Source organism: Fringilla coelebs (genome assembly GCF_963513975.1).
Source record: "Fringilla coelebs genome assembly, chromosome: 5".
NCBI classification, from domain to species: domain Eukaryota; kingdom Metazoa; phylum Chordata; class Aves; order Passeriformes; family Fringillidae; genus Fringilla; species Fringilla coelebs.
In genome coordinates this window covers 57,088,898-57,116,029 of record NC_140033.1, presented here as the reverse complement: position 1 = coordinate 57,116,029, position 27,132 = coordinate 57,088,898, and the positions used below count along the sequence as shown (strand labels likewise).

General features: G+C 41.7%; 3 protein-coding genes across 3 annotated transcripts in view; 1 reads left to right on the top strand and 2 right to left on the bottom strand.

Annotated features, from left to right (window-relative positions):
• The window catches only part of IRAG2 (inositol 1,4,5-triphosphate receptor associated 2), a gene marked incomplete at both ends in the record, with an annotated part of 34,527 nt that extends 32,482 nt beyond the window's left edge, over nucleotides 1–2,045 (bottom strand). Inside the window, 2 exons of the mRNA XM_084205793.1 lie at nucleotides 577–687; nucleotides 1,475–2,045. Coding sequence (XP_084061919.1) covers nucleotides 577–687; nucleotides 1,475–2,045 — 682 coding nt within the window. The remainder of the gene's footprint in view (nucleotides 1–576; nucleotides 688–1,474) is intronic.
• Nucleotides 2,046–9,785: 7,740 nt separating this feature from the next.
• Nucleotides 9,786–13,128, top strand: SPX (spexin hormone; the record flags this gene model as incomplete). The annotated part of the gene is made up of 5 exons (XM_084206109.1): nucleotides 9,786–9,923; nucleotides 10,059–10,116; nucleotides 11,030–11,092; nucleotides 11,737–11,820; nucleotides 13,070–13,128. Exons 1-5 carry the CDS (start codon nucleotides 9,789–9,791, stop codon nucleotides 13,126–13,128), a joined length of 399 nt encoding a protein of 132 aa, XP_084062235.1. The 5' UTR covers nucleotides 9,786–9,788.
• A 3,898-nt stretch (nucleotides 13,129–17,026) lies between these two features.
• Nucleotides 17,027–27,132, bottom strand: part of GYS2 (glycogen synthase 2) — a gene marked incomplete at both ends in the record, with an annotated part of 37,699 nt that continues 27,593 nt past the window's right edge. Inside the window, 7 exons of the mRNA XM_084206139.1 lie at nucleotides 17,027–17,248; nucleotides 18,847–18,927; nucleotides 20,050–20,213; nucleotides 22,015–22,110; nucleotides 23,375–23,501; nucleotides 25,853–25,966; nucleotides 26,505–26,583. Coding sequence (XP_084062265.1) covers nucleotides 17,027–17,248; nucleotides 18,847–18,927; nucleotides 20,050–20,213; nucleotides 22,015–22,110; nucleotides 23,375–23,501; nucleotides 25,853–25,966; nucleotides 26,505–26,583 — 883 coding nt within the window. The remainder of the gene's footprint in view (nucleotides 17,249–18,846; nucleotides 18,928–20,049; nucleotides 20,214–22,014; nucleotides 22,111–23,374; nucleotides 23,502–25,852; nucleotides 25,967–26,504; nucleotides 26,584–27,132) is intronic.

Here is a 27,132-nt window from a genome sequence, read left to right as displayed (position 1 = left end):
TGGTGTTTTTTTTTTTTCCTGTGCAAAACTCCAGCTTACTAGTTTTGTGGACTTCAGTTTAAGAGGAACAGAAGTTGACACATGATACTGATCCTCGCCCTCAGAGCCAGGCTGGATGGGGCTCTGAGCAACCTGGGATAGAGGAAGGTGTCCCTGCCCATGGAAGGGGGATGGAACTAGATGATCTTTAAGGTCCCTTCCAAACCAAAACCATTCCATGATTCTACTTTTAGCCGTGTCTGAGGTGGAACTTGGAGGAATTCTCCTGAAGTTTCCCAAGTTCTTAACAGGATAAAGGCTGAAAGAAAGAAACAGTAATTTGCAATAAGGGTAACTGCTAGAAATGTGTTGCTCCTCTCTTTCCCCTGTGCTAAAGCCCTGCAAAGATCAGCAGGGGAAGGATCAGGCACCATGCAAAAGAGGCACAGACATTTACACATTTATTCTACATCTGCCACAACACAGGCACCTACACATCCCAGAGTCTGGCATCTCTCAGGGACCAAAACAAGATCTGAACCTTGGAAATCTGTTGAGGGGAGAACAAAAGAGAGCAATAAAAAAATCCTGGCAAACCTGTGTGTTGGCTGTCACACGCACAGAAGATGGTGGTCAGCAGGTTCTCTTCACAGATCAAGCTCACGTCATACATGTTGTCAGCTTTGTACCCCATAGTCTGCCTCCCTCCTGTGAGGAATAAATCTGTTATTGCCCGTCTTTATTTGCTCATGGTAACTTTCATTCCAGGTGACTGAAAGAACAAAAGCAGCTAACCAGCTTCCCCACCAATAAAAACAAAGCTTTTAACACTAAACAACAGGAACTGGTCATAGCTGGGAAGTATTCCATGCATTTACTTTTATACCCGTATTTTTGGATATTCTTTCTATGGAGTAAACATATGAAACAGGACAATTTAAGAAGCCAGGTATTTCTTCCCTCCCCTCCAGATATATTGTAGAGAAATCATTAGAGTTAACTTATTAACTTATTAAAACAATCCCTAAAACAAAAAAAACTCCTCAAAACCACAAAAAAAAAAAAAAACCACCCCAAACTAAGAACAAAACCAAAACTCCTGTATCTTCAAAAATCAGTCTGATAGACAAATCATAGGCTAAATTAAGAGACAAATAAAATTTGGCTATTAAAAAAAAAGTTTAGTACTAGTACTAGCCACATAGTAGTCTCAATCTCTTAAACTGTTAAAAATATCTTTATCTCTTGAACCAAAAATGAATAAGCAAATTTGAAAAAGTCTTGCCTTACTAATTACTCACTTTTTACATGCACACTAATATTTTTTAGGGAAAATTTAAGATTTGCCTCAGCTCTTTTTGCAGTCTTATAAGACTTGAGCACTACTAAAATGCGTTTTACCAGTTTAGGTAATAAATAAATGTCATTTGCATAGACTGAACGTTCAGGTGTCTAGAATTCCAAATTAGGGGGTGTTTTCCTTCAGTATTTTTACCTCTTTCAGTGGAAGAAAATGTCTTTGGCGCGTGAGGCTGGACCACAGCGCTTCCCGGCTTTTTTTCAGAGGTGAAGAAATATAAATTCGGACTCGACGTGAGATACTTCTGCTTGGGCCGCGCATCTTTGGGCTCGGCGTTGGCCGAAGCGCAGGGTTTGCCCTGGGCACCGGCCTCCCCGGCTCCAAGGCGGAATGGAGAGGAGCTCTCCACGGGAGAGGAGGGCACCCAGGAGCCGCCGGACGCCCGGCTGCCCTCCAGGACGCAGTAGGTGCTGTTGGCAGCCTGGCGCCCGGCCGCGGGCGAGGAGAAGACGCTGTCGCTGCCAGGGCTGGCCGAGGCCGAGCGAGCGCCCTCGCCGCCCCTGCAGCTTCTCCCTTTCAGTATTTCCTCCAGGTTCTTTTTAATGCTGCCCTGGGGGCTGTCGAAGTTCCGGGACTGAAATTTTGGTATCTGCAAGGCGGGGTTGGAGACTTGGTCCATCATTTGGATGGATTTGATCTTCCTGCAGATGCTGTCCACTGGGTTGTGGTGCCGTTTCTTAGCTCCACGTTCAAAAGACTTCTTCATTTCCCTGCTCTTGCCAAGTATCTGGAAGGAACAGGCACAAGATAGGAGGGTCAGGGTGATCAACACACACATATTTTACACCAGCTTTTCCATTCAGCAGCCAGCTTGGAGCTTTGGCATCCAGGGGTTTGAAAACCCTTTTTCCACTTATCCGCTGCGACAGGACATTTTGTTGTCCAGGGAGCGAGAAGCTGATGTGGAAATGTTGGGGAAGAAAGACGGAAATACTTCCTGAAATCTCACTGCTTATTCTTAAATACCATAACCATGGCAGGGAGGTAAGGGGAAATGAAAATAAAAACTGAAGGACACCCTGCAAATTAGCAGAGGACTTTTTAAATTAAAGGGAGCACTTAATTTTACTGGGGGTGGCAGGGGTGAGGTAGAAAAAGTGAGACCAACAAGACTTTCAGCATTTCTGTGAGCCTATGAGACCAAAAAAACTCCAAAATTCAGTGTTCTTTGTACTAATCAGCCACAGCTATCGTGGTGCCACACTGGGAATTACACAAGAAATATGCCCTACAGAGGCACCTCATCCTGTGTGTATTTTTATTATCTAGTCTCCCAGGCAACATTTAAAAGGTATTTCCTACAAGATAAGCATGTTTGCATGTGACTAAGGCATGGGAGGTTCATTTTGCAGAGATAAATCCTCATTCCCAGTGAGGTTCCCATGTTTACCCTGCACATTGCAACCACCTGAACTGATCAGCTGGGAGCTCTATTATTAAATAATAATGGCATACCCAATGAAGCTGGGTGAAGCACCCAAGAACCAGATTTTAAATGAATTTTTAATTTAGAAAAATTAATTCCTTTCCCCCAAAACAGCAGCAGGCTTCACTAGCACTTAACACTTATATAATCTTCTGAAGTGATAATAAAATTATATATATTTATTAATATAGTAATAAACATAAATATTAAGTGTTTAAATTAAGCTAGTTTATTACAGGCTGCCTGCATGGCAGCAACTTAGTTTATATAAGCAGAGGCAAGATCTTGAAGTTTATTTTTCTGGTATTTCTACAAGTAGAAACATTTAGTCTAATGAATATCTCCTTAGCCACAGGAATACTTCAAAAAATAAGAATAAAAAGAAGCTGGGAGCAATTTTAGAGAAGAGACTACTTTTTAACTATGTCTCACTTAAAAGATTTACTCCTCAAATAAGTGCCAGGAAGTGGAAGCAATCCTATATTAGAGAGGCATTATTACAGATGTACCATCTCTAAAGAGATAGATGAATTAGCTTTAAATTAAAATACCCTGTGATTAGTTTAGGACTGTTCTTTAAGCAGACAAGAGCCCTCAAGCAGATATGGGTAATGCTGTATTTTAAAGGGTATTTGATTTTTTTTCTGTAATATACCAGTAAAAAAAAATCATAACTAAAACAAACAAAACAGCCCAAGACCTTATACTTACACTAGCACGTGGAAAAAAAACTTCTCTTCCTTGTCTGAAGGAGACAGCACAGCTACTTTAGCTGTTCCTCTGAAGAGCAGGAGCTGACTGAACTTCAGCGATTAAATGAGCAGGGGGCTCTTCTGCTGGAAAATCATCTTTACAAGGTACAGTTGCTGCCACTCAGCCCTCAGCTGAGAGGGACCACCAGCTGCAGCCAGGTTCTAATCAAGCATCAAGCTCATGCTTCCTGGCCTTTTTACTTTTTTTCCCCCCTCCCATCTCTCCTGTAGCTGTTAAATTAATTGCCTGTAATTTCAGTGCAACTTGATGTCTCCCTGCTCTTCTAATTATTGTTTAAAATAGCAGGGAATGTTGTGATATAGGTTATTGCTGTGTCAAAACTCTGGTTCCTGGGGTGTTTCTCCCTTCTATTAGCAGTTCTTTCCTGCTTTTCCCACCTACAGCAATATTTCAGGCAGGGGCAGATCTCTCCTGATTTCTGAGGGTTAGAACAGGGAATCTGGGAGCTGTATAAATTTCATCACCCTCATCGCTTTTGAAAAGAAGAAAGTGCTGAGGTCTCTTGAGCTGATAGTGTATTAAATAGTCTCTGTTAACTGTCATCTCTGCCCTTAGTTCTGTGAAAAAAAAAAATCATTAGGATCCTTAACTAATTCCTTTTTTTGTATTAAATTATCAAGACATGCAGTAGAGCCTGCCTGTCTGAAGAGCTCTATGGCTGCTGCTAAATTACCCTGTAAGTGCCCATTTACAGGGTAAATACATTTCCTTTCCAGCCTGCAGACTGGAGAAAACTGTTTTTTCAGCTGGTCTTTTCACCTGATGTTTGCTTCAGACTTGTCCATTGCTTGGAAAAAACAATTGTTGTGCCCTCCCCATGGTTCACTGAACTTCAGAAGTAACACCTCTTTCTGACATGCATACACTTTCCAAAAATTTGTGGGTTTCTACTCTGTCCTGATGCTTACAAACACCCCTCACCCCACATAATATATTTAAATTTTACTTCTAATTATCTCTTGAAGCTGCTTCTCTTTCACAAACACACTTGTGAGAACAGTGGAACCTGGACCTGGCTGCAGCATTGCTCACACATTGGTCCTCAGCAAAGTCTCTTGTGTTACCTCTCTTGTGTGAGATCATCTCTGACAGGCTGGATTTTCTACACCTTGCTCTCCACCTCAAGAGTTTTTAGCACAGTTCTTCTCATACAGTCTAGAGAAAAGACAAAAAGCTTCTCCAGCAAATCTGCAGTGCTTGACATGCACCCACAGACACTGTGGTGCTGAATGTGCAATAGAATAGTAAAATAAATTCAGGCCAGCAACTGATGGCCCCTCTAATCATGCACCTGGCTCACACCAGAGAGTATCTCTTCCCTTCAGAGCTGCATCATGAAAATTCACCTTCCCTGGTGAATTTTAGACATGCCTACTTACTGTAGGGGGGTGGACTAGATGACTTTTAAAGGTGTCTTCCAACCCAAACTATTCCATGGTTCTATAAATTACGGTCTGTTATGAAAATAACACTGAAAAACATGTTTGTGTGGCATCAAATGTATTGATGGATTGCAGGTTGGATTGTTTTGGTCAACATGTTTTACAGGGTAAACAAGGAGCTTGTACACAAATTTCCCCTTAGTCTGAGTGGGACATATGGGGTTAAAGTCCAGAATCAGCTTTGAAAGATTACAGAAACACAAAAAATTAGCACAGAAAGAAGAGGTCATATGGCTCATAACCGTGTGTCTGGGCAGGATCAGTTGGGCAATGAGTCCTAAAAAAGGATTTTCTAATCTATTCTGAGTTTTTCATTGATAACAAATCAACATCCTTCCAGGACAATCTATATTTGACTTTGCTACTGGTAGAAAGCTTGTCTTACTATGCAACTTACTGCAAATGAAATGCAAAATGCTTTGTAATTTCCTTCTTTGCAGGCTCTGCCATGACATTTCACAGCCTTTTATGATGCTCCAGTAGCATGGAGGAGCCAGAAGTACGCTGTGCTGTGTGCTGCTCAGGTGTCAGACACACGTGGGATGGATTTCCCAGAGAGTTACCAAAATAACAGGAAAAAAAAAATCCCAAAGCAAATGAGAATAAGCACAAAGCAAAGGTCATAAATTCTGGGAGATTTATACCTTGGCAGCACCAGTGTTTGCTGAGGTACCCAGTGACCACCTACACACACCCCAGCTGCACCTTTTCCTCAGGAGCAAGCCATGGATCACTGCTGCCCTTAGCAGGATACAGTGACTGTGTCCAACATTTCCAGGGAAATATTTGGGAAGGTGCGTGGTCATGATGCAAGTCAGTGAGGTAAGTTTGACCCCATTGGTTAAAACTCCAGCACAAGAGAACATTTTCCCCTCACCTCAGCACTGAACTTCAATGCCAGAAATCAGCTTTGTATCGCTTACAGCATCAGGATATGCAGCCTGTGCCCTTTAGATCATCTCAAAAAATAAGAATAGGTTATGTTCTTTCTAACAAGGGGTCCTGCTGCTATAGCAAGCTTCCCTCTACTTTTCTCTCTCAGGATATTGATTTCATGCCAGAGCCACTTCCTCCTCCAGGTGAATCAGCTGAGAAATGGCAGCGCTGACAACGAGTGTTTGGTGCACAGCTCATCCTCCCAAGGTGCCACAGCTTTTTGGTGTGTTATGATCCATAACCCCATTATAGGCTGCTTCATTTTTCAAGAGCACGAGCTCACATGTGCCCACACAGAGCCACAGTTCTTTTGTGAATGCAAACACTCTCAGTGCCTGCACTGCCTTCCCAAAACATTGCCTCCTGCCCCTGTTTACAAATAAACTGTGTCCCATACACCATCCTAGAGGTGGCTGGATTTCTGGGAAGGGTGAGATGGCCACCTTTTCAGAGAATCATGGTAAAAAAAAGCTTTGAAGGGAGAAGCCAATTCTCTTGAATTTTGATCCCTGAAGTGTAGAACTGACGAACCTGGAGTTCTTTCTTCTGCAAGCAGAGTCCTTACAGACTTCCAAGGAGGAGGTTCTGAAATACACTTTTGTTTGAAAACCGAAGCAACTTGGAGTCAGTGGTCATAGTAAAAATAAATGGATTTAGAACCATAAGTCATAAAGGCACAGACAATTTAAGGGAAAAATAAAAACCATTGGAAAATAAAAAAAAATCCCAAAGCCCCAAGCTATTATGGAAATGCAGTTTGAGATTGGGTTCATTTCACCTGATGGGAAAGGTCAAGGTCAACTGTCTCGTGCTACAGGTAGTGACTAAACTCCTGACTTTTAGACACCATGGTGGCACTGAGGCATCTAATGGTACAGCAATAAAACCATTTAATTTTAGATGATGCTGTCAAGATCCTGCTTTTGTTCTTGAACCGCTGGTCACCTGTCCCATGACAAGGCAGTTCAGATTTTGATCTGCTCAGTTCAGCTCCCTGCTGCCCTCCAGGTAGCTTCAAACAAGCCCAAATCTCTACAAGGATTCCCATGGGACTCAGAATACAGGCAGGTTTGGAAGAGAGACTGAGGCTCCAGCAACACTAAGTCAGAGTCTCAGATTTTGCCAAATGGTCACAAGAAAAACTGAAGCTGTTTTCCTACAGCATCTTTCTCCATGCCTCCCGTTCTCCTCCTCTTCTCCCCATCTGCAACTGGAGGGGCTGAGCTGCTTCCCCCCCGCTTTTTCTTTTGTGTTATCTTGTCTCATTCCAGTGGCAGGAAAAGCAGGGTTTCTTTTCAGTGCCAGAAACATTTACTACCACAAGGAGAACCATCCTGAAGACATCATACTTCACACTGCCAATCCCAAAGGCAGGGGGTTAATTTTCACAGGCTCAGCTGAATGTTTTGATTTCAGCCCCGTGGTCTGTGCATAACAGGAAGATCTGAAGTCACTCCAGAAAGCAATAGGGGAGTAGCTTTACCTTTTCCAAGCCTCTGCATGCTAAATGTCTCCTGGATGAAATGCACAGCCTCCTTCTAAGGCTAAGGGTTAAGCACCATCAAGAAATGTCTCTGATCTGTCAGAGCACAGGGAAAAGAGCAGGGAAAAGAAACTTCACAGTGAAGTGATGCAAGTGGAATCCCTTCTGCTAGGATGCATCAGGGCATGGCCTTTTAAAAAGGGTAACAGCAGCTCCCAGCCACCAGAGGAGCTGCTTGAGACCAAAACCTGAACTTCCCTCTGGTTTCTTGCCTCTGCAGCTGGTGGCAATTCTGTATATTCAGTGGGCAATTCTGTGTGGCATGAGCAGAGAACAGAGGGATACCCCAAAAACTGGACAGCAATTGCACCTTCACTGGATAATGTGCTTTGGAGCAGTGTCCACAGACACCCAACGCAGGGAGGAGCTCACAGTGAGCAGCAGCAGTGCCTGTCTGCACACTCCCCCTTGAACTCCGCATCCATGAGCCAGGGTCTGTCACAATGCATGGCCAAACCTGGATTTTTGTCACGCCATGGGCTGGCCCTGTTCATGAGGCTGCTGCAGTAAACTTTCCATTGGCCAATCTTCCAACCAGCAAATTTCTACCTCCCTGTTTGCTTTGCTTCTCCTTCTGCTTCCATCGAGTTTACAAAGTACAGGAGGAGAGATGAAAACCCTGGCTACAGAGTGAGCAAGGCCAGGCATCAAGTGGGATTAACTCTTTGCCTGAGGACCAAACCAACTCACCATGACTGCAATGAGCCCAACAATCACCCAGAAGCAGCTCATGGAAATTACTTCCCTGATCCCTGCCTTTTTTTCTGTTCACTGCTCCACTGTTTAACCTATTCAAGCCCATGGACTTTTACTCCAGCCAATCCATGGGACAGAAAAGTGTTTCTGACTATTAGGAGTTCAGGATTGGGTATTTTTGGCCTTTTTTGTTGTTGGTGTTGTTGAGCTTTATATTTTTACTTGTGTGTAAGAAAACTAGATGCAAAAGATCATTAGAGAATCAAACCACAGACTACATCCTCTGAATGTATGCAAGGAATAACTTCAAGCTAGTGACACTGGGTAAGTCACTTTTTTCTTGATGCTGGCGAGTAATTTACCAGCTTTTCCAGCTCCCACAATGGATGCTAATCTGATCTGTTGCAGATTATCCTGGGTAAACTCCCACCATCCATATTAATACCCACTCTGGCTGTGATTATTGATCATCCAGCAGCAAGGTGAGCGTTGCAAACACACAGGGCTGACGCTGATGTATTCAGGAGGTGTTCACCTGTTTAATGGGGTGCATCTCCAAGTGCATCCATCTTTCAATCATTTCAGTCAGGACTTCCTGCAAGGCTGCAGGTTTCCCTCAGGAGTCATCAGACCTTCTGCTTCTCCATCTACAGGGCTGACAAGAGATCCCTTCAGACTCCTCCGCCCCGCCACGGAAGGGGAGGGCATCTCCACTCTGAAGATTTTAAAAAGGGACCCCTGGCCATGTAGGAAGGAGATCTTGTGACACATCATCCCAGGGAAAGAAGACTGAAGGTTTGTCACTGAGATAAGTATGAAGGTAAGTGAGAATTTTTTGGTCTGTAGCAAACATTCAGTTTGCAATTAATGCTTTCTTTTTCATGTGAGTGCAATATTTAGGAACTGCATGGGGGCTTAAGAAATTTTCCTTAAAAATAACCTGTCAGAAATACACACATAGATATATTTTATGTATTTTAAACAGCTGCATTAAACATACACCAATAGTACAACCTCTCAAACTCAGGATGAAATGAACCACTGTGAAACATGGAGTTAGATTCTGGTGCCCATCACTGTTACCAATACATGACTAACAACAGGGTCTGTATGAACAAGCAGAGGTGCAACTTGTGCACGGAGGATTCATGCTCAGTGCTTCCATTTGCATGTGCTGCATCAGTGAACAAACTCCAAGAATCAAAAAAACCTGTCTTGTGACTTGTTTTAATCGTGGTTGATATTTATGGGATGCTAAATTTAAAACATTTTTTCATTTCTTTTTAACCTGAGGAAGTAGAGATTTTGTCTCTTGGTTTGTTTGTTTGTTTGTTTGTTTGGAATGACAAGCCCCCTACATTTGCTTGTTGTCTATGGTTTGGTAAAATCAAGGTAGATTTTATACCATCTTTACCCATTAGTTTGTACATTATCCTCATTTCTGGAGGATCTGATGTCCTTGTAAACAGGACCACAAAAGGTGCTCGCCTTGATGGCAGCTCTCACCAGGACAGAATGCATTTGAGTAAAAAGAATAAAGTTGAATTTAAGGTTAATCCTCTGATCAGACCAGCACGCCCTTATCAAGAGGAGGTTTGGGACAAGACAGGGACAAGGCAGTAGCTGGGGAGGATGTGCAGATGTGAAAGACCCTTCCTGCACCTTGTGGTTCTCTGTTGTGCACAGGGGCTGCATAAACCCTCCGCGTCTGCCCTGGTGCTGCTCCTGGCAGCGTCCCTCGTCGCCTGCTCCTGGAGTGCCCCTCAGGTGAGCCCAGGCTGCAGCTCATGAAGCTCAGAACTTGGTGCCATTAAGTATTTGCACTAATTAGCAATGGCATGGAATGCTGACATGTCTCTTTTCCCTCTTTTTTAATTTTTTTTTTCTTTTTTTGGCATAAAGGCTCATTTCCAAAGGAGAAACTGGACTCCTCAGGCCATGCTCTATTTGAAGGGTGCACGTGAGTCCTGAGCTCTTTCCATTTTGAAGAGATAATTTCCCTCCCCCAGATTATTCCTTGGTTCCACACAAGCAGGAGGTCCTGAGGATGCTGTGGGGTAGAAGTTTTGAGGCTTGCAGGGAGGATGTGCTAATTGCAGGGTGCTAATTATGTCATGGTCCCACCTTTGGTCCCTGTACAGGCCATTCACTTCCCAGTCGGACTCAATGGTCCTTGTGGGTCCTTCCCACTCAGGATACTCTCAGATTCTGTACTCAGTTAGGGATGTTGTCCTTTGATCCAAATCATCAAATATAACAGAAATGTTAATATGAAAAATTGTATTCTGAATTTTTGACTTAAAATTAAAAGACATCAGGGAGGGCAAGTATTAAGGGAGGAGGAAAAAAAGCTCCCTGTAAATAAGAGAAAAAAAGAGAAGGTCATAATCCTGAAAGAAATGCAAAAGAAAGACAATATAAGTAATTCCAACATAAAATAAATATAAGCTCCAAACAACTGTAGATATAACTAAAAGTTCTAGTGACATGAATACAATTATTTCTATTAATAAAAGTGAAGATTTTGACCCTTTTTGTTATTTAAAAAAAAATTTTCCAACTGAATAATGCATTGCATTACTTTCCTACTGAGCTTTTTATCATTCTTATTAATGCACAGGAAGCAGAGTGATTTTATTTTGTTAGTTTGGGATTTGGGATGGGTTTTTTTATTTTTCTTTTTTTTTTCTTTTTCTTTTTTTTTTAATAAAAATACAATTTAAAAGGCAATACTTCATAGTCCAGCAAAGAGATTGAAGGCTCTTGACCACATACAAAATTGGAAAGAGTCCTTTAGGGATTATGAAGTAGGAATTACAACAAGTCTGGAGGTTGTTTTCTTGTTTTCACCCTTGTCTCAACTGCTTTTGTAGAGGGACGTCGCTTCATCGCAGATGAGAGCCAGAGGAAGGACCTGTATGACAGAGTGCAGCTTGGTGAGTCCATCAGCACAGGGCTGTGGAGCCCATCCACCTCCCCAGCTTTTGGGAGAAATCCCTGGAAATGGGAGGGGATTTGTTTTCCTGGAATCACAGCCAAGGAAACAACTAAACCCCTTTTTTTTTTAGTCCTTTCATTCCAACCAGCATATGACAAAGACTGACCTTCCTCTCTGGTGCACCTGTGTGATTTTATTTGCATAATTTCCAGACTGACCTGGCTGCTAAGTGGGATTTTCATCAGTGCTTTTGACTTTCTTTCTGCACCTGGGAAAAAAGAAATCAAGTCAAGCTATTAATTGTGCTGAAGCGACAAATAACAGTAGCAGATGTCATCAACCCACACTAGGCAAGGTTCTGGAGGGAACAGGATGTTGTAAAAAAGTCAGGAACTTACAAAAAAGGAAAATCTTCCTTTTACCTTCTGAGGGACTTTGAAATAACCTCCCTTTTAAAAGGATTGCTAATCTCTCGTGTTAATTTTCAGGCTGGTTTTGAGCAGACAATGTTATAGAATGAAGGAGACAATATTTTCTTGTCTTTGAGTCTCTAGTTATAGAAATAATAAAAAAGCAAGGAACAAAGTCAAGAAATGCCATCAGACACTAACAAACCTTGCACCTCTGATTTTTTCATTCTAGAAGCACGCAGCCATAACACGAATCCTTTATCCCTTCCTGAAGCTGCTGCACTGTTCCTTGCTTCCTTACAGAAAGCACAAGAAGGTAAATGTGTGTTTTGTCTTACTCTGACTTTTTTTAAAGTGGTTTTTCAGTATTTCACTTACTAGCAAATTAATCTAGAAGGTCTGTTTTGAACTGAGATATTGTTGAACAAAGAGCCCTGTATTGGAGTGCATATTTACACAGATTACAACATGAGCCACATAATGATAGCAGGTAAATATTTGTATATTCTGCTTTTAATTTTCTCTTTGAATGTTTTACTGGTTTGGATTCAAGGGAATGGCTATTTTTCAATTGAATTTTTCACCCCAAAACTTTTCTGGGGTAACTTTTTCTATAGTGTATTGTTTGCTTGTGAAAATTTTATTCCTCCACTGGGTTTGGTGCAAAGGTTTAAAAGAATCCATAAGAACCCCAGGAGAGGAGCTGTTGGCTTCACATCACCAGGCTGAGACCCTAAACCTTTGCTCTCCATGTCCTCTGCCCTTAAATCTCTCACCTCTTCAGCCACCACAGACTTTTTTTTTTTTTTTTTTTTTTTTGGGAAATGGAGCTGAGGATCTGCAAAAAACAAAAACCAAAAAACAAATGAACAAACAAAAAACCCACCACAAAAAAAAAAACAAAAAAACAAGCCAAAACAAAACAAAACAAAAAAACCCAGTGGCATTTTGGAGAGAGAAAAAAGCAGAATTAAAAATGAGCATAATTCTTTGGACAAAATATATGAGCACTTCTAAAGTTAAATCAGTGAAAGTGTAATTTGCATGCCCACAAAATCCTCTGAAGGTGGGTTTTTACAAATGTTAGTAGTATTTTCCTGCCCGTTGTTGCTATAGCAGGGGAAATATCTGAGAGAGATAAGCAGAACTGGCAGCTTGTTTGAAAAAAACTAGGTGGGATAACATTTCCATCTCTGTGGTAGGAAATAACCAGCCAAACCTGGGTAAGCCATGCACTTTCAGATCAGCTGATTTTAGACCTGACTGAGAGCAATGCACAAATGAAGAACAAATCCATTATTTTCTTCAGCATGAATATCTTTTTGCCATGTGCTAACTTACCCCTCTGGACATGGTCTGTAGTTTTCTTCTTCAGCAAACAGAAAAATTCCTACATTTAAAAATGAGAGAAGACATGATTGTTTTTAGAAATGCTGCCTCTCTCAGCTGAGCAGTCACACTGCCCTGAATCTGTGCCTGAGGCACATCTGAAAGCTGAAAACTTTGGCTGGCTGAACTTTCCTTCATCCACAACTTTTTTCTCCCCATTGTGTCTTGTCTTACAGTGGAAGAGGAAAACAGTGAACACCCTGGCTACTTGACAGACAGTCTATTAAATTGGTGAAATTATTTAAAATGTCTTTAACATTTGTACAGCTTTGAACCTGAAAGCATAACTTGTGTAAGTAAAGTGTTTCATCCATTTTCACTGAAGTTCCCGAAGGGTGAGGTGTTTTCACACTGCGGAATTTTGAATGCAAAGGGATTAAAAGGTTCTAGTTCAGATAAGGAAAGCAACTGTAAAGTTTCTGCTTTCTTTAGAGCACTTTGTGTGTCTCATCTGAAATTTAAAATACATGACACCATCTCACCTGAAAAGATAGTGAAAACTGTCTTTTTGGCCAACTTCATTAAGAAGTTTTTCAATTGTCATTGGGAAACCTTTTACCACCTTCCACTCAGCTGAATAGTGAAGCTTATGGAGCTCTGCTAAAGACAGATTCCATTACCACTTCACTGGTGGCCCTGTAGGCTGCTGACGGTGAATAAATTCAGTGAGATATAAAAACATTCCAGCTATCTGTGACTGCAAAACTGGAGATTTTTTTTTTTTATTTTTAATTTTTATTTGGCAGGTATCAGTCAGCACAGAGAATAGGCAGCAGCACTTATTGCCCCAGTCCACTCCTGCAGAAATACTCTGAATAATCCTACTGAGCAAGTCTCAGCACATAAAGACAGTTTGGGGACACGTCTTGCACTATCAGGGCCTCATTAATGACTGCATTGTGATTGTTCTTTCTTTCTGAGTTGCTTTTTTGTTCTTTCTTTCTTTCTGAGTTGCCAAACTGGAATTATGCATAAATCTGTTAATTATCATTCTGTGCTGATAAGGATGTATTATTTATGTAGTTCTGTGGTCTTACTGGAAAGCCCTCTGTAGTTCTGATGTAATTAAAGAGTAGCCACATGATTTCTGTGTCCAAGCAACTGTTTTATTTTTTTTAACCTTCTAGTCATGCTCTTCATCTTTTAATGTTAAATTCCCCTGGCCTTTCTCATAATACTGCTGATTAACTCTAACTCACTCTAACTATGATGCTGCTTTACCTCAACACAAAGAAACACAGCTGAAGGAACAGAGGAATTAATTTGCTTCATGGGGTTGGGGGCACTTTCAGTCATTGTTTATAATCTGCATCACTTCACTGAGGAACTGGTGAAAGCAAAGTGTCCTGTTTTGTTCATTTTTAAGCACTGATATATCTTCCAATGGCAGTGTTTGCTGTAGGACAGAACATTCATAATGAACTTCACCTCGAGACCAGTGCTATCCACCTGAATCCTTTCATTAATTTAGCTGCCCTTTGTTTCCAGCATATCTGGAATATCTCAGGGGCATCTAAGTGATTTTCCAGCATGTTTTACAGGATCATCAGTCAGTGCTCAGACAAAAAGTAGCATGGAATCAGAGAACACAACCCTACAATGGCCTAGTTTGGAAGGGACCTAAAAGATCATCCAGTTCCAAATGCCCTGACATGAGCTGGGACACCTTCCACTAGAAAAGTGAAAAGCAGAGGGGTTATGCATCCTTTGGTTTAACAGTGTCCTGAAATTTATATGGCTCTGCCTGTCCCAGTGATACAGAAACTGTACCCACCCTATTCCCAGCTGACTGATTTTTGTGTGTGTTCCTGATTTAAGGTCTCAAGCTTAAACAATCCTTCACAAATATCATGAAACAGAACAGACCTTCTGCCTTGCTGGTGAGCTCTTTGTGAAACCCCAGTGATTTCCATCTGGAAGACAAGCCCCTATGTAACAGATAGCTGCCACCAAGTCTGCCAGGTGTTGGGAATGTGTGGCCCTTAATTTAGGCAATCTGTTGCTGTGCCTGAATGAGAAGCTGTTCCTCCAGTGCTACAAATTCAACATACAGAAGTGTTTTGCTGTAGATAAATTGCCTTGTTACTAATGGTTAATCCTGGAATCAAGGCACAGCTAACACGAGCCCAAGCGTGGGGCAGAGGTCGCTTTGGCCACTGCAGGACCTGAATCTGAGAATTCAGATTAGTCCTATCCCAAAGCTGAGCACTTTCTAACGCCAGGAGGGTGCTCAAAGCGTGTGAGTGTGCTGAAACACACACAGCCTTCCTGCTCTCCAGCAGAGCTTTGAAATACAAGCAATAAGTACAGATCTCTCAATTCATTCATGAAAACATCAACTTTCAATCAATATGCCCTTTACGTGTTCTTTCTTTGGGACTCTCAGCCATTACATCCTTTGACTTTGTAAGGGAACTCTGATTAGGAGCACTTTGTGGAAGAAACACAAAATGCAGTTCTCCACGTAGTAAACTGTGTGAAGGAAAAGATTTGCAGTGTCTTTGCCTTCATGACTTTTATATGAAAAATTACTCAGTGTTGAATTACCTTTTAAGGCTAAAGCCTTAAATTACCTTTTAAATGGCTACAGAAATTGTGACTCCTTTTAATTCCAAATAAGTTTTTACCATAAAAGCTGGAACCTGACTTCTGAGAACACTCTTTCAAGTATCTGAATCAGCTCAAGAATGAAAGTCCAGATTTTAAACTCATTTTAAGTGGCCAAAAATACAAATAGGCACACTGTCACTTTTATTCTAAGCAGTCTGTAGTCAGAACCATGTCATCAAGCATTGGTTAGTTAAGTGCTTGAAAGGTAGGAGCCTAACCAAAGTTGGACATCTATGCTCCCCCCGGGATTGACAGGAAAGGTAAATACCTCCAAAGCTCACATTGTCCTTCCTGCTACAGGACAGGCTGAAAAAAGTTCTGGAAATGTTTTTTTCTTGAGCAGAATGAGAAATTTTTCATGCACAAACTTGAAAAACAAGAGATTGCTCTCTAACCTCTTCATGACAAGATGTGTTTCTGAAGAGCCTGCTCAGGCACTCTCTGCATCTCTAGGAGCTGAAACACTTCTAAAAGTTTTCTGTAAGGCAAATGAAATGTTTAGTTCTTGTTGTGAGGATCACTTAGTCCCCAAGAACTTTGACGTTTCAAGTGCTTTTCCAAATTACATCTGAAAGTTTTTTAGCATTATTTTTTAGGATTAGCTCTCTTCTAGAAGAAGTGGAATAGAGCATGGACTAATGGAAATTACTGATCCTTGAATGTTGTCACATTGCTCTGTGGCTTCTTGTCTGCAGGGGAAGGTGCCACTCAAGGAAATTTTGCCATTTCCTTTTGCCAAGTTACATTAATCTCCTCCCAAACCAGTTTGTTAACAAACTTAGACTCTACGACAAGACGAAAACAAAAGAGACATACCAGAGAAATCAGAAAATAAATGGTCTGCTGTTTATTGTGGGTCTAAATGACGTCAGAAAGATGACTTCATTTGTCTCTAAAATTCAAATGCCCACTGCATAAGACTTTCTATTGTTCCACAGGAAGTATGTTTTACCATGGGATTAAGACACTTCTGGGTGCTGTAAAAAAGTGTTATGTAAGCTTACAATAAACAGCATCAGGAAAAAGAAAGACCATTTTCTTTTCAGTGTATCTTTTTAAATTCTTCCAATATTTCTCCATTTTAACACTTTTTTTTTCTCTAATTTTTTGAGCTCTGGTTTAAAGTTCATGTTAGTTTAGAAGGGGAAAAGGGGAAACATAAATGAAGCAGAAATTCCTTTGGGATACCCAAAATGTAGCTATTTGTCTAGACTATGATTAATACAGATGATTCCACAGACAAAGGTAAGATCTGCAGTTTGTATAAGCTCCTGAGGGGATTGTCTCATTCTCTAGTTTTATTAAGCCTGAAAAATCAATCTCTTCTACCTCAAAGGGGCACAGAAAAATTGTCATTTAAACTACTTTCAAGGTGAAATAATGTTAGGCTTTCCAGAAGTGTAGCTCAAGTAACATTTAAGGTTCCCCTAATACATCACACTGTCCTTAACACAAAGGTTGCCAAGCCTACAGGAGAAACTGTTGAGTGGATGGGGAGCAATGCCAGGGTGAGAGCAACGAGTTCAGTTCCTGTATTCTCCGTGCTGCTTCTTCTTTCCTTGTGGCAAGGCTCCGAGGGAAAAGGGGGACTTGATGTTCTGCCTATCCCTTTCAGCTTCCTCCTCCTCGTCGTATCTCTCATCATCCTCTTCATCCTCAGCTTCGCTGTGGTGAGGGCTGGAATGCTGGGAGACAGAGGGTGATGGTGGCACTGATGAAGGCCTGGGGAACCTGAAACCTTCCGTCTGCCAGGGACAAAGCAAGGAGAACGTGTCAGCTGAGCTCCTCCATTGGTTTTATACAGCAATTTAAGGCTCTCATCTCTTCAGAGGAAGCCAGTGGTCAGATGTAAGGTAGACCTGCCCTGCAATCTAAAATTAAGCTTCCCTCAACCCAGATCCCCTCAGTCCTCCTCTGCCAGTAAGTACAAACTTGTATGACAGAGATGTTTACCCCGTGCCATAAACAACATCCTGCCCTTCCAGCATTGCTTTTTGCAAAACATGGCTATCTTTACTGAGCCTTAAAACAACCAGCACAGGACAAAATCCTTTTGTACTCTGTAGTCAGAATATGCTTACTGAAATTCAGGTTTCAATCTGAACATTCAAAACAATTTTCTAGTTATAATGTCAGCATCTGCAAAACCAGCAAGGGGCTTTGGTCTCAACCTCATCTCTCCTTACTAAAGAAATGAAAAGAGTTATTCTTTGAGGTTTGGTTTCAAGTAACATTGTTCTGAGCAGCCTCTCTTCTCAAATTGGTGCTAATCTGGACTAGGCGAGAACTGTTTGAAGGTGTGCCTTTAAAGTGACCCCTTGCAGCTCCAGCCAACATACCATGTTCAGAAGAAGGCAACACCTTGCCTTCCCTAGAACACCCTTTACCAACTCCCCTCTATTTGGTTGGTGCAGAACATCTCCATGGCATGTAGCAGAGCCAAAATGAGAAGCTGCCACTCCTCCAAGAGGAATTCCAAGGGCCAGTTCCTCAGCTGGTCCAAAGTGTCACGGTCCCAGTCCAGCTCAGTCTAAATCATCTGAGGACTTGTTCCTGTGTCACACCAGGTAACCCCTGTGTTTGGATCTGACACCAGGAGGTTGGGGCTTAGCCCCAGTCAGCAACTCAGCCCCCACAACCTCAGCTCGCTCCCTCCTGGAGAGGCCAAGGAGGGAATCAAAAGGGGAAAGTGGGAAAGTTCCTGGGTTACGTTAAGACAGTTTAGTAGGGAAAGCAAAAGCTGTGCACACAAGCAAAGCAAATCCAGGAATTCATTCCCCATTTCCCATGGGCAAGGAAGTGTTCAGCCATCCCCAGAAGAGCAGGGCCCCATCACAGGTAGCAGTGACTTGAAAAGACAAATGCCAGCACTCTGAACCTCCCCCTTTCTCCTTCTTCCCCCAGCTTTACATACTGAGCATGAAGCCATAAGGTCTGGAGTGTCCCTTTGGCCAGTTAGGGTCAGCTGTCCTGGCTGTGTCCCCTCCCAAATCCCTGTGCACCCCCAGCCCCTCCCTGACAGGGTGGGTGAGGAGCAGAAAAGTTCTTGGCTCTGTGCAAACCCTGCTCAGCAAGAATTAAACCATCCCTGTGTTATCAGCAGCGCTTTCAGCACAAATCCAAAACACAGCCCAGCTGCTGTGAGGAAAATTGACTCTGTCCCAGCCCAAAACGGCATACTCCTGACTGGAGTCTAGGTCTGTAACTTGTTAAGCTTTTAATTAGGAGTTCCTAATTCTCTTTAGTTAAACCAAAACTTGCTAACTCTCTTCTTCCTCACACTCTTCCTCTCTCTCCTTGTAAAGCAGGTAAAATTGAACTCATCTCCAAAAGCAGACTTTACCTTTGGTGGAGCACTTGGTTCCATCTCAAATTTATCTGGGAATGTTCTGCTGAGGGCCAAGTGTCTGGCATGCATGTAATACTGTGACAAAACAGAGAAGCCATTACAAGTCATAGAAATCTTGGGTAGATTTAAGCAAGGGGGGAAAGGAACATAAAATGAGTTATCTTCTAAAAGATGGTGCAGAACAAAGGCTAAACGTGTTTTCAGATAAGCAGAATCCAGCTGATATCGCTGCTTGTACTGTGAAGTGATGAGCCATGCATGATAGATTCACACCAAAGAAGTCTGGAACAGAAGCTGAATAAGGTGTCTGTAAGATATATTAAAATGGAAACTAGGACTTGTCTTGGTCAGTGTAGTACCTATTGAGTGACAGGTATTCTTCATCCCTCAGGAAAGAATTGTTTTTTTTTTAATGAGGAAAATTTACATTTTTAAATTATACTTAAGTTTTAGGTTCATTCAAAGTCACTTTGGACTGCACTGAAGCATGTGTAACAGTGACAGAGAAGTAGCATTTATGAGTTCACTGATGCCTGGTATTTAAGAACTTGACAAAAATATTTTTAGATCCACTGTATTCCTGAGTTTGCAGCACATGCACAGAAAAAAATAGCTCGTTATATCTTATGCAGTGTTGGAACCATATAAATATAAAGGTTCACACACAGGTATCAGAGCAGGAAATGGTCCAAAATCGTTACAAAACTCATATATGTGCATCCACTTCTTTAGTCCTGCAGAACTGAGAACAATACTTTGCTGTGGTGGTACTGTAGTGCTTTCTGTGTCAAATTAAAAACACTCCTTTGCATTTAAAGCACAGAGGTGGTTAAGGAGTGTTGAGGAGCCACAGAGCCCAGCAACATTTCATGGAGGATGGGAAGGATTTTTGAAAGTGTCCAGATGACTTTGGAAGCCAAATCCTCCTTAGTGTAGGTGTTGCCCACACCACCAGATTTTTACATTGCGTTTAGCACCAGCAGGAGCTCGGTGGTGTGACTGGATTCTGCTCTGACCTATTCAGTCTCTCCTTGCCACTGGAGCATGGCAGGATCACACTGAAATGTGAGGCTCTGCCTTTGGCCCCTTGGAGAGGGGAATTTCAGCACAGGGCTGTGTCCTCACACTGCAGCACGCTGCTGAAGGCTCTGGCCAGGCCTAGGAGCCTGGAATTTTAAATGCCTCTTTCTCACACACCCTGCCCAGGTACTTCCAGTCCAGGAGGTCGGAGAGGCGCTCGGTGCGGTTCCTCTGGATGATCCTCTGGCGCCGGTTCTGCTGGCAGAAGCCGTACAGGAACTGGGTCAGCTGGTTGCACGACTCGTCCGGCGAGCGGAACCTCCTGTCCACGATGTAGATCCCTGAGGGACACGAGAGAGGCTGGGGTCAGTGGGACTGAGGATGGGATATGACCTCCCACACCTCCAATCCACCTTCTGTCATGTAACTAACGTTACATGCAGTATATTCTTTTTAATGCTAACAGGCAGCTACAACTGGAACATTTGTTACCATTCTGATGAAATGGAGAGATGCAGAGAAATATGCTATTTTAAAAAAAAAACTTTAATTTTTCTACATTTCAGGCTGAAATTCAGCAAATTCTTCAAAACTAAGAGGCTTTGTTGTTGATGTGTAAGTATGTCCAGTAAGGTTCGAGTTTCTGGATAAAGACATATAATTTTTATCTCCCATAATTTTTAAAATACTGACTTCTCAAGGAAAACGTAATCAATCTAGTGCTTTCATAGCTTGCTGTAGAATTCACAAGTGGGGATGGCCAGAATCAGGCTGTAGGAGAGAGGCTGTGTTTTCTGTAGAAATACAAGTGTTTCCATAGAGACAGCTAACTCACATACATCATTCAACAGACAATTCTGGCAGAGAGAGGGCAGAGGTAAACTTTGCCTCTACATTATTGAGATTAATACTTTATTTTTGCCACCCTCCTTAAACCAGAGTGTTGGGAAGAAGAGGGTGCCATACCTTGCAGCCCTCTTAATGGACATGAGAGATGCAAAACTACCTTAATGAAGTGCCTAGGACCAGCACAGTAATTTATGACAACTCACACCCATGTTTTGGCAGAGAAGAGCAAGTGACCTGTGTTCTGTGGTCTCTCTGAAGGGTCTCAAAGACATGCTCACCCAGACAGGTGTATCTAGATTTTGTACCTGGCTCTAACCCTTGCCTCTAGGTCAGGCAAAGGTGGCACCAGTGTGGGGCTGTCACTGCCTGATTGTGGAAACAAGCCCAGGTAGCTGGAAAGAGGCCCTAGTATGGGAATATACTCAATATTCACAGAACCACAGAATTACAGAATGGTTCAGGTTGGAAGGGACCTTAAATATCATCAAGTTCCAACCCCTGCCATGGGCAGGGACACCCGCCACTATCCCAGGTTGCTCAAAGCCATATCCAGCCTGACCTTGGACACTTCCAGAGACGGGGCATCCAGGCAGTCCTGGCTAAGCAAGGAGGAAAGGAAAGGGAGGGCTTTGCCTTGCTCTGTACCTCAGGGAGGCCACAGCTTTAGTGACAACTGCACCTGTTGGAAAACAGGGACAATCAACCCTAAAAGGAGGAGCTACTGAGGCAGAGGAAGACTCAAGAGGCAGAATCATCCTGACACACCAGGCACTGGCACTCCAGTAATGAACTGTTTGTAAACCTTCCTGAGCAGATCACTATTTGAAGTAGATTCCTTGTATTTCCATGGTTTTTGTTGTTTTTTTTTTTTTTGAAGTGTACATGGTAATTTAATGTTTGTTTGAGGACGGTCATGTCACTGGTCTTCAATCCCAGACTAAGAGAAGCAGACTTTCCCTGCTTCTTTGGAAGGCTTAGAGTGTTATAACCAGAGGCATTAAAGGGAAATGCTGGGAGACTCTTGACTGATATGAGCAGAGATGAATTTGGAAGAATATGGCAAACAAAAGGTTAAAAAGAGACCAAAACAAATAACCCAGAAAGGGTTTGGATAAATCTGAAAGCTGAAATCACTTGTTCAACTTCACAAGATATTCAGAGGTCTGAATATATTCCCCTAATGCATTTCCTTGTCCTAGAGAAAAACAAATATGAGGAGTTACAGCATGGTTGCTGTGCTTTTTGCTTTCCTAACTCAGAGGAGATATTTTGATATGCTGTTAAAGTTTTTACCATAAGCTTCTGGGTCAGCAACATGTTCCTGCATGAAACAGCCGAATCCAGAGAGGTTTGTGGTTACACTGGGAATGCCCATCACAGTACACTCAGCTGCAGAAAGAAACAGGCAAAAAGGGTTTCAGGACAATACACCTGCAATGGTTTCACCTTTAAGAGAAAAAAAAACCAAAAGAGACAAAGTCCCATAACAATAAAGCTGCTCTGAAAATGTCAAGTGAATATAATAATGTTTTGTTGTGGATTATGGGGAAAAATATAAAAACAACTTTTAAACACAAAATTCACCCTGTGTTTGCAAACATATGTTTGAGTTTCAGAGCAGCTAAACTGAAAACTTCCTGGGAGTGCAGTTTTGAAACAGAGAACCCCAATACATGGTCAGGGCTATTTGGATTTTTAATTGGGGCTTAATGTACACCTATGTTCATTAGTTGTTCACAACTCCTTACAAAACTGAATCTCTTAGGAGCACATCAAACTTTGGATTTTGATGGTTTGCCAACAGGTCTCTATAGCAGGAAAAAAACCCCTACAAAATAAAAATCCCACCCCAAAACAACAAACCCCATCATTAACTCAGGATTGCGTTCACAGTAGATGTGGAGCTAGTTTTATAAAATCAGAAAATGTATGGATTTTTTTGTATTTTTTTTTTCTGTCACAGCCATGAGTAAGGATAATTCCTTGCCCTCCTTAAAAAGTTTTTTCCAAGGAGCCTAAGCCTAACCTAAACCAGCATGCAGACTCCAGTCTTACAAAAGTGGAAAGACATCTATATGGCCTTCACTCATATGATAATAAAACTGGTGTCTATGAAATAGTTATAAATATACCTTTAAAAATCAGTCTTAGTTCCTGGGAGACACAAATGGGTATTGACAAAGAAAATATTTTAAGTCAGAATCTATATGCTCTCTGCATTTTTAGAAATTTCCAGTTAATTCAATGAGATTCACTACCACTGCATGTATTTCTGTTAAATAACTTAGCTATGGTATTGCATAATTCTCTCAGACTTGTTATCTTGAATTAAATCCACTGAATTATGTCAGCTGTCAGCATCAGATTTCTTGCCCTGCTTTAATATTTACAGTTCTGCACATCTTTTAAAAAAATCCTTCAACCAAGAATTAAGTTTTAAAAAATATTTCTTGTTCTAAAGCCATAGAAAATCAAAAGATTACACATTGGTATGGGAAAGAGTACACTGCAGGGACAGTTTTGCCAGCAGTGACCTTTGCATGGCAGAGGAAACAGAGTTTAAAGAGGTTTTGCAGCGCTTCAGAAGGAGCTGGCGGCACCAACAGAATGAGTGTTCATCTTCCCACAGTAGTTAAGGGTACAAAATCCCTACCTGGAGTGTAGCCCCAGGGCTCATAGTATGATGGGAACACACCAAGGTGGCAGCCTCTAACAAACTCCTCATAGTCCAAGGGCAGCAAGGGGCTCGTTGAAGAAAGAAACTCTGGATGTAGGATCACCTGGACATTTAAAACTCATGTTAGAGGTGAAAGAAAGCCATCATTGATATATTTCAATTATCAATAAGCTTAGGCACCTTTATTCACCTTGGTATTTTTCTGAGTATCTGGACAATACCTCCTTTGGCCATCCATCTGTTATCTACCCCACTGCTCACACCACAACACATCCTGCCTGTGAGCACTCTTGTCCTGGGAATAGGACTGATGATGAAGCCCTTTTTCACTGGACAGGTATTTAGCTTTATCCTTCTTCACCAAGGGGGCCCACATGCATTGAGGATTTGTCCTGTGGCTTGTGGCATTTAGCAAGAGTTGGTCTCTTGTACAAAGGTACAGAGGATTGACAAAGGCCTGGAGCGACAGGACAAGGGGGAATGGCTTCACACTCTCAGAGTGCAGCTTTAGATGGGATATAAGGAAGAAATTCTCCCCTGTGTGGGTGGAGAGGCCCTGGCATAGGGTGCCCAGAGCAGCTGTGGCTGCCCCATCCCTGGCAGTGTCCAAGGCCAGGCTGGATGGGGCTTGGAACAAGCTGGGATAGTGGAAGGTGTCCCTGCCCATGGCAGGAGGGGTGGAATGAAATGATCTCTAAGGTCCCTCCCAACTCAAACCATTCTATGATTTTACTGGGATGTCTCTTTAGGAGGAGGCCTTAGACAGACACAGCACTTCTGAGCTTCACAGCATTCCCTGAAATAAAGGAATGTTCACTGTACTCAACAGATCTCCCAAGAATGGAAGGAATTTTGAAAGCAGACACATTAGAGCCCTGTCACCACCTCTGCCTAATTAATCTTGCTGAAAGACACCTCTAAGGACCAAAGTTAATTTATCTGCATGACTCTGCAGGGCTTGGGGTTACTGCCCCACATCTGCTGCTTAGTTGAGAAGTGCCTTGTATGTGGTGGCCAGTCAGCTTTGGGAGGAAGAAATGTGAGGGAATGGTTTAAACTGCTCTGGGTTTATCTCCCTGCATTAACATACCACAGCCATTATTCCATGCCCAGGATATGCTTTTATCCCTTCTTAATAAAATTGTCATGCTACTCACTTGAGTAAACAAATGAATGTACTCAACCAGTAAATGGGCTGTAAACTCATTTTGCAAGCTTAGTTGATCCCAGTAATTTCACTGGAATTGCTGAGGGTATTTTTCACATGACAGCTGTGTCTGCCTAGATATGTTGTACCTCTCTCAAAATTACTTTCAATTTGAAGTTTACAGAGTTTTTCTAAATGGTATTCAGCTCATTAAGTATTAAGCCTGTTCATGCAGGAGGTAATTTTTTTAGTGGTAATGAGAGATTTCTACAAACTTGACATCTGCTGAGAAGCAGAATATCATGTCTGCTGTGTTATATCCTATCTGCTCTGTAATGCCTTCAGGCAGTTCATTCTGAGGCATTTTTAACTACATCTGTACACAGTGCATCCTTCCCCCCTACTTTTGTTACATCTCGTGTATTATTACCATATTATGATTTCAGAATTTATTTGAGTTAACGCTCATATGTTAAGCCAGGAAGAAGCAACTAGGAAGTATAAGAAAATATTTACTCAGGTATAGCCATGGGTTTAAAAAGAAACTGAGAATAAGTGATAAGTCATTGTTAGAGATACTTTGGATCTGGCTTTAAATAAAAGGTTTGGAAGAGGAAGTATTTGCAATTTTAGGTTCAACTTTTACTAGATAGATGTTGAGATAGTCATAGCTAGAATATCAGAGATTGCCAGAAAAAAACCAACTTTGGCACACCTGTGAAAGCAGAAGATGATAATTTCTGTGGTTTGACAAAGTAAACAAATGGAAATGGAAATAAGGAAAAGATTTATTTGCACAAATTTAGTTTCACCAGTTTAAACATGAGCACGGCATGAACAGGAATTCTTTCTGCTCAAAGCCCTGGTCAACCTTTTACAGAAAATGCTGAGTATCAGGGTGTTGCTCTTAAGAGATTAATCAATACTCCAGAATGTCTGTGCTCAAACCTTGGACCTCCAGTTTTAAGCAAGTGAATCTACCTCAGAGTTTTCTATCTGGGTGCAAATGACCCATGGCACTTTCTTGATTTCAGCAGTTAGCAGATCCTCATTCAGTGCAGGAGGCAGCAATGGAAACAGCTCCCTAACTTCAGATTTCCAACTCGAAATTAGCTTGGCTAAACAGCACCTGAGGATCTCTGTGCAGTGACAAATTGTTATTCCTGGAAAGGGAGGAAGAGAGAAGTACTCTAGCAGTATAATACCACCTATCAAGAATTTAACTGCACTCCCCATGCTAGTGATGCAGACTGAGAATGTTTAGAGAAATCCCAGTTTGGCTCTCAAACGAGGCGGCCAGAACGCACCTTCACGCGGTCTGTGCGGTTGTTGAACAGCCCAATGCGCCGGATGGTGTTGAGGATTGGGTCATTGCTGTCATCAATCATGTTGTGGGTGGTCACTGGAGGCAGAGAGTGCCTCTGAGCACAGAAAAGACAATCCATAAATCAGACAAACTCTTGGCAAACAGTCCTGTTGCCATTTCCTAAGGCTACTGGAAGACAGCAGCAGATTTTATCATTGATGTAAATAAGCTTAATTTACCTCAAAATAAATTAATTTGTACCAACTTTAAGAGGGGTAATTTAATTATGGGCAATTTAATTAATTAAGGGTATTTAATTTTGAAGATTATTAGTCAATGTTGTATCTCCTTAGCGTTTGATTTCACATATTTAATAAAACTGGAAAAATCCAGGCTCAGGAACAACTCAAAGTTCACACATAGCTCAGAATAAAAGAACTAGGAATGCATGTGACTGAAGCAATATCCATGGACTCCCCAAAAGGTCAGTTTAAAAACAATCAGAGCTGATTTTAAATGTTACTGATGAGAAGTGTATTTGTTGAAAACTTCTTCCCAATGCACACATATTGCTATATGCCACACTCAATCCTTTTGCACCATCACATTCATGATTTAGATTAGATGTTTATACAAATAACATATTTTCTGACCTGAGTTGAAAAGATGGCTCTTTTCATAATGCTTATGTCATCTCGGTCAAGAATCTTGTTCAGGTCTGGGATTTCTCCTCTGCAGAGGAAACACACAACCAATGCTACCAAATGATTCATTGTCCTTTTCGTAAAGAAAATGAAGAAATGGCCAACAAGGTCTGATCTGAAGTTTGCTGATATCAACATGAACCTTTCCTTTGTTTTCATGGCCCTTCTATATTCCCTATATTGTGTTCTCCCATATACTGGCTGATCTGCTAATTAGCTTTTGGAAAAAAGCTAAAGAATTGCTTTCTTCTGTTTTTTGGACACAGCTTGGTTTTACTGAACTTCCAGTCATCTCACCTGTGCTTTGGTTCATTCACTTCCAACTGTCTTCTGAAACTATATGACCGAATCACTAACACATTTTACTTTGTCTCTGGTGCTTTTTTAAGCTGAAGCAGCTAGTTTTTGACAGTGGATAAGCCTTTGTGTTACTTAGATATCCCTGTGTCTCTTATGAGTCTTTCCTCTACAAGCTGTTGGAACCTTTCATTTTTTTTTTCTCTGTGATTTGCCTGTTAAACAAGTATCCAGTTTATGGTCCCACATCCTCCTACCATGCCCTCAAAATCCCTTACAC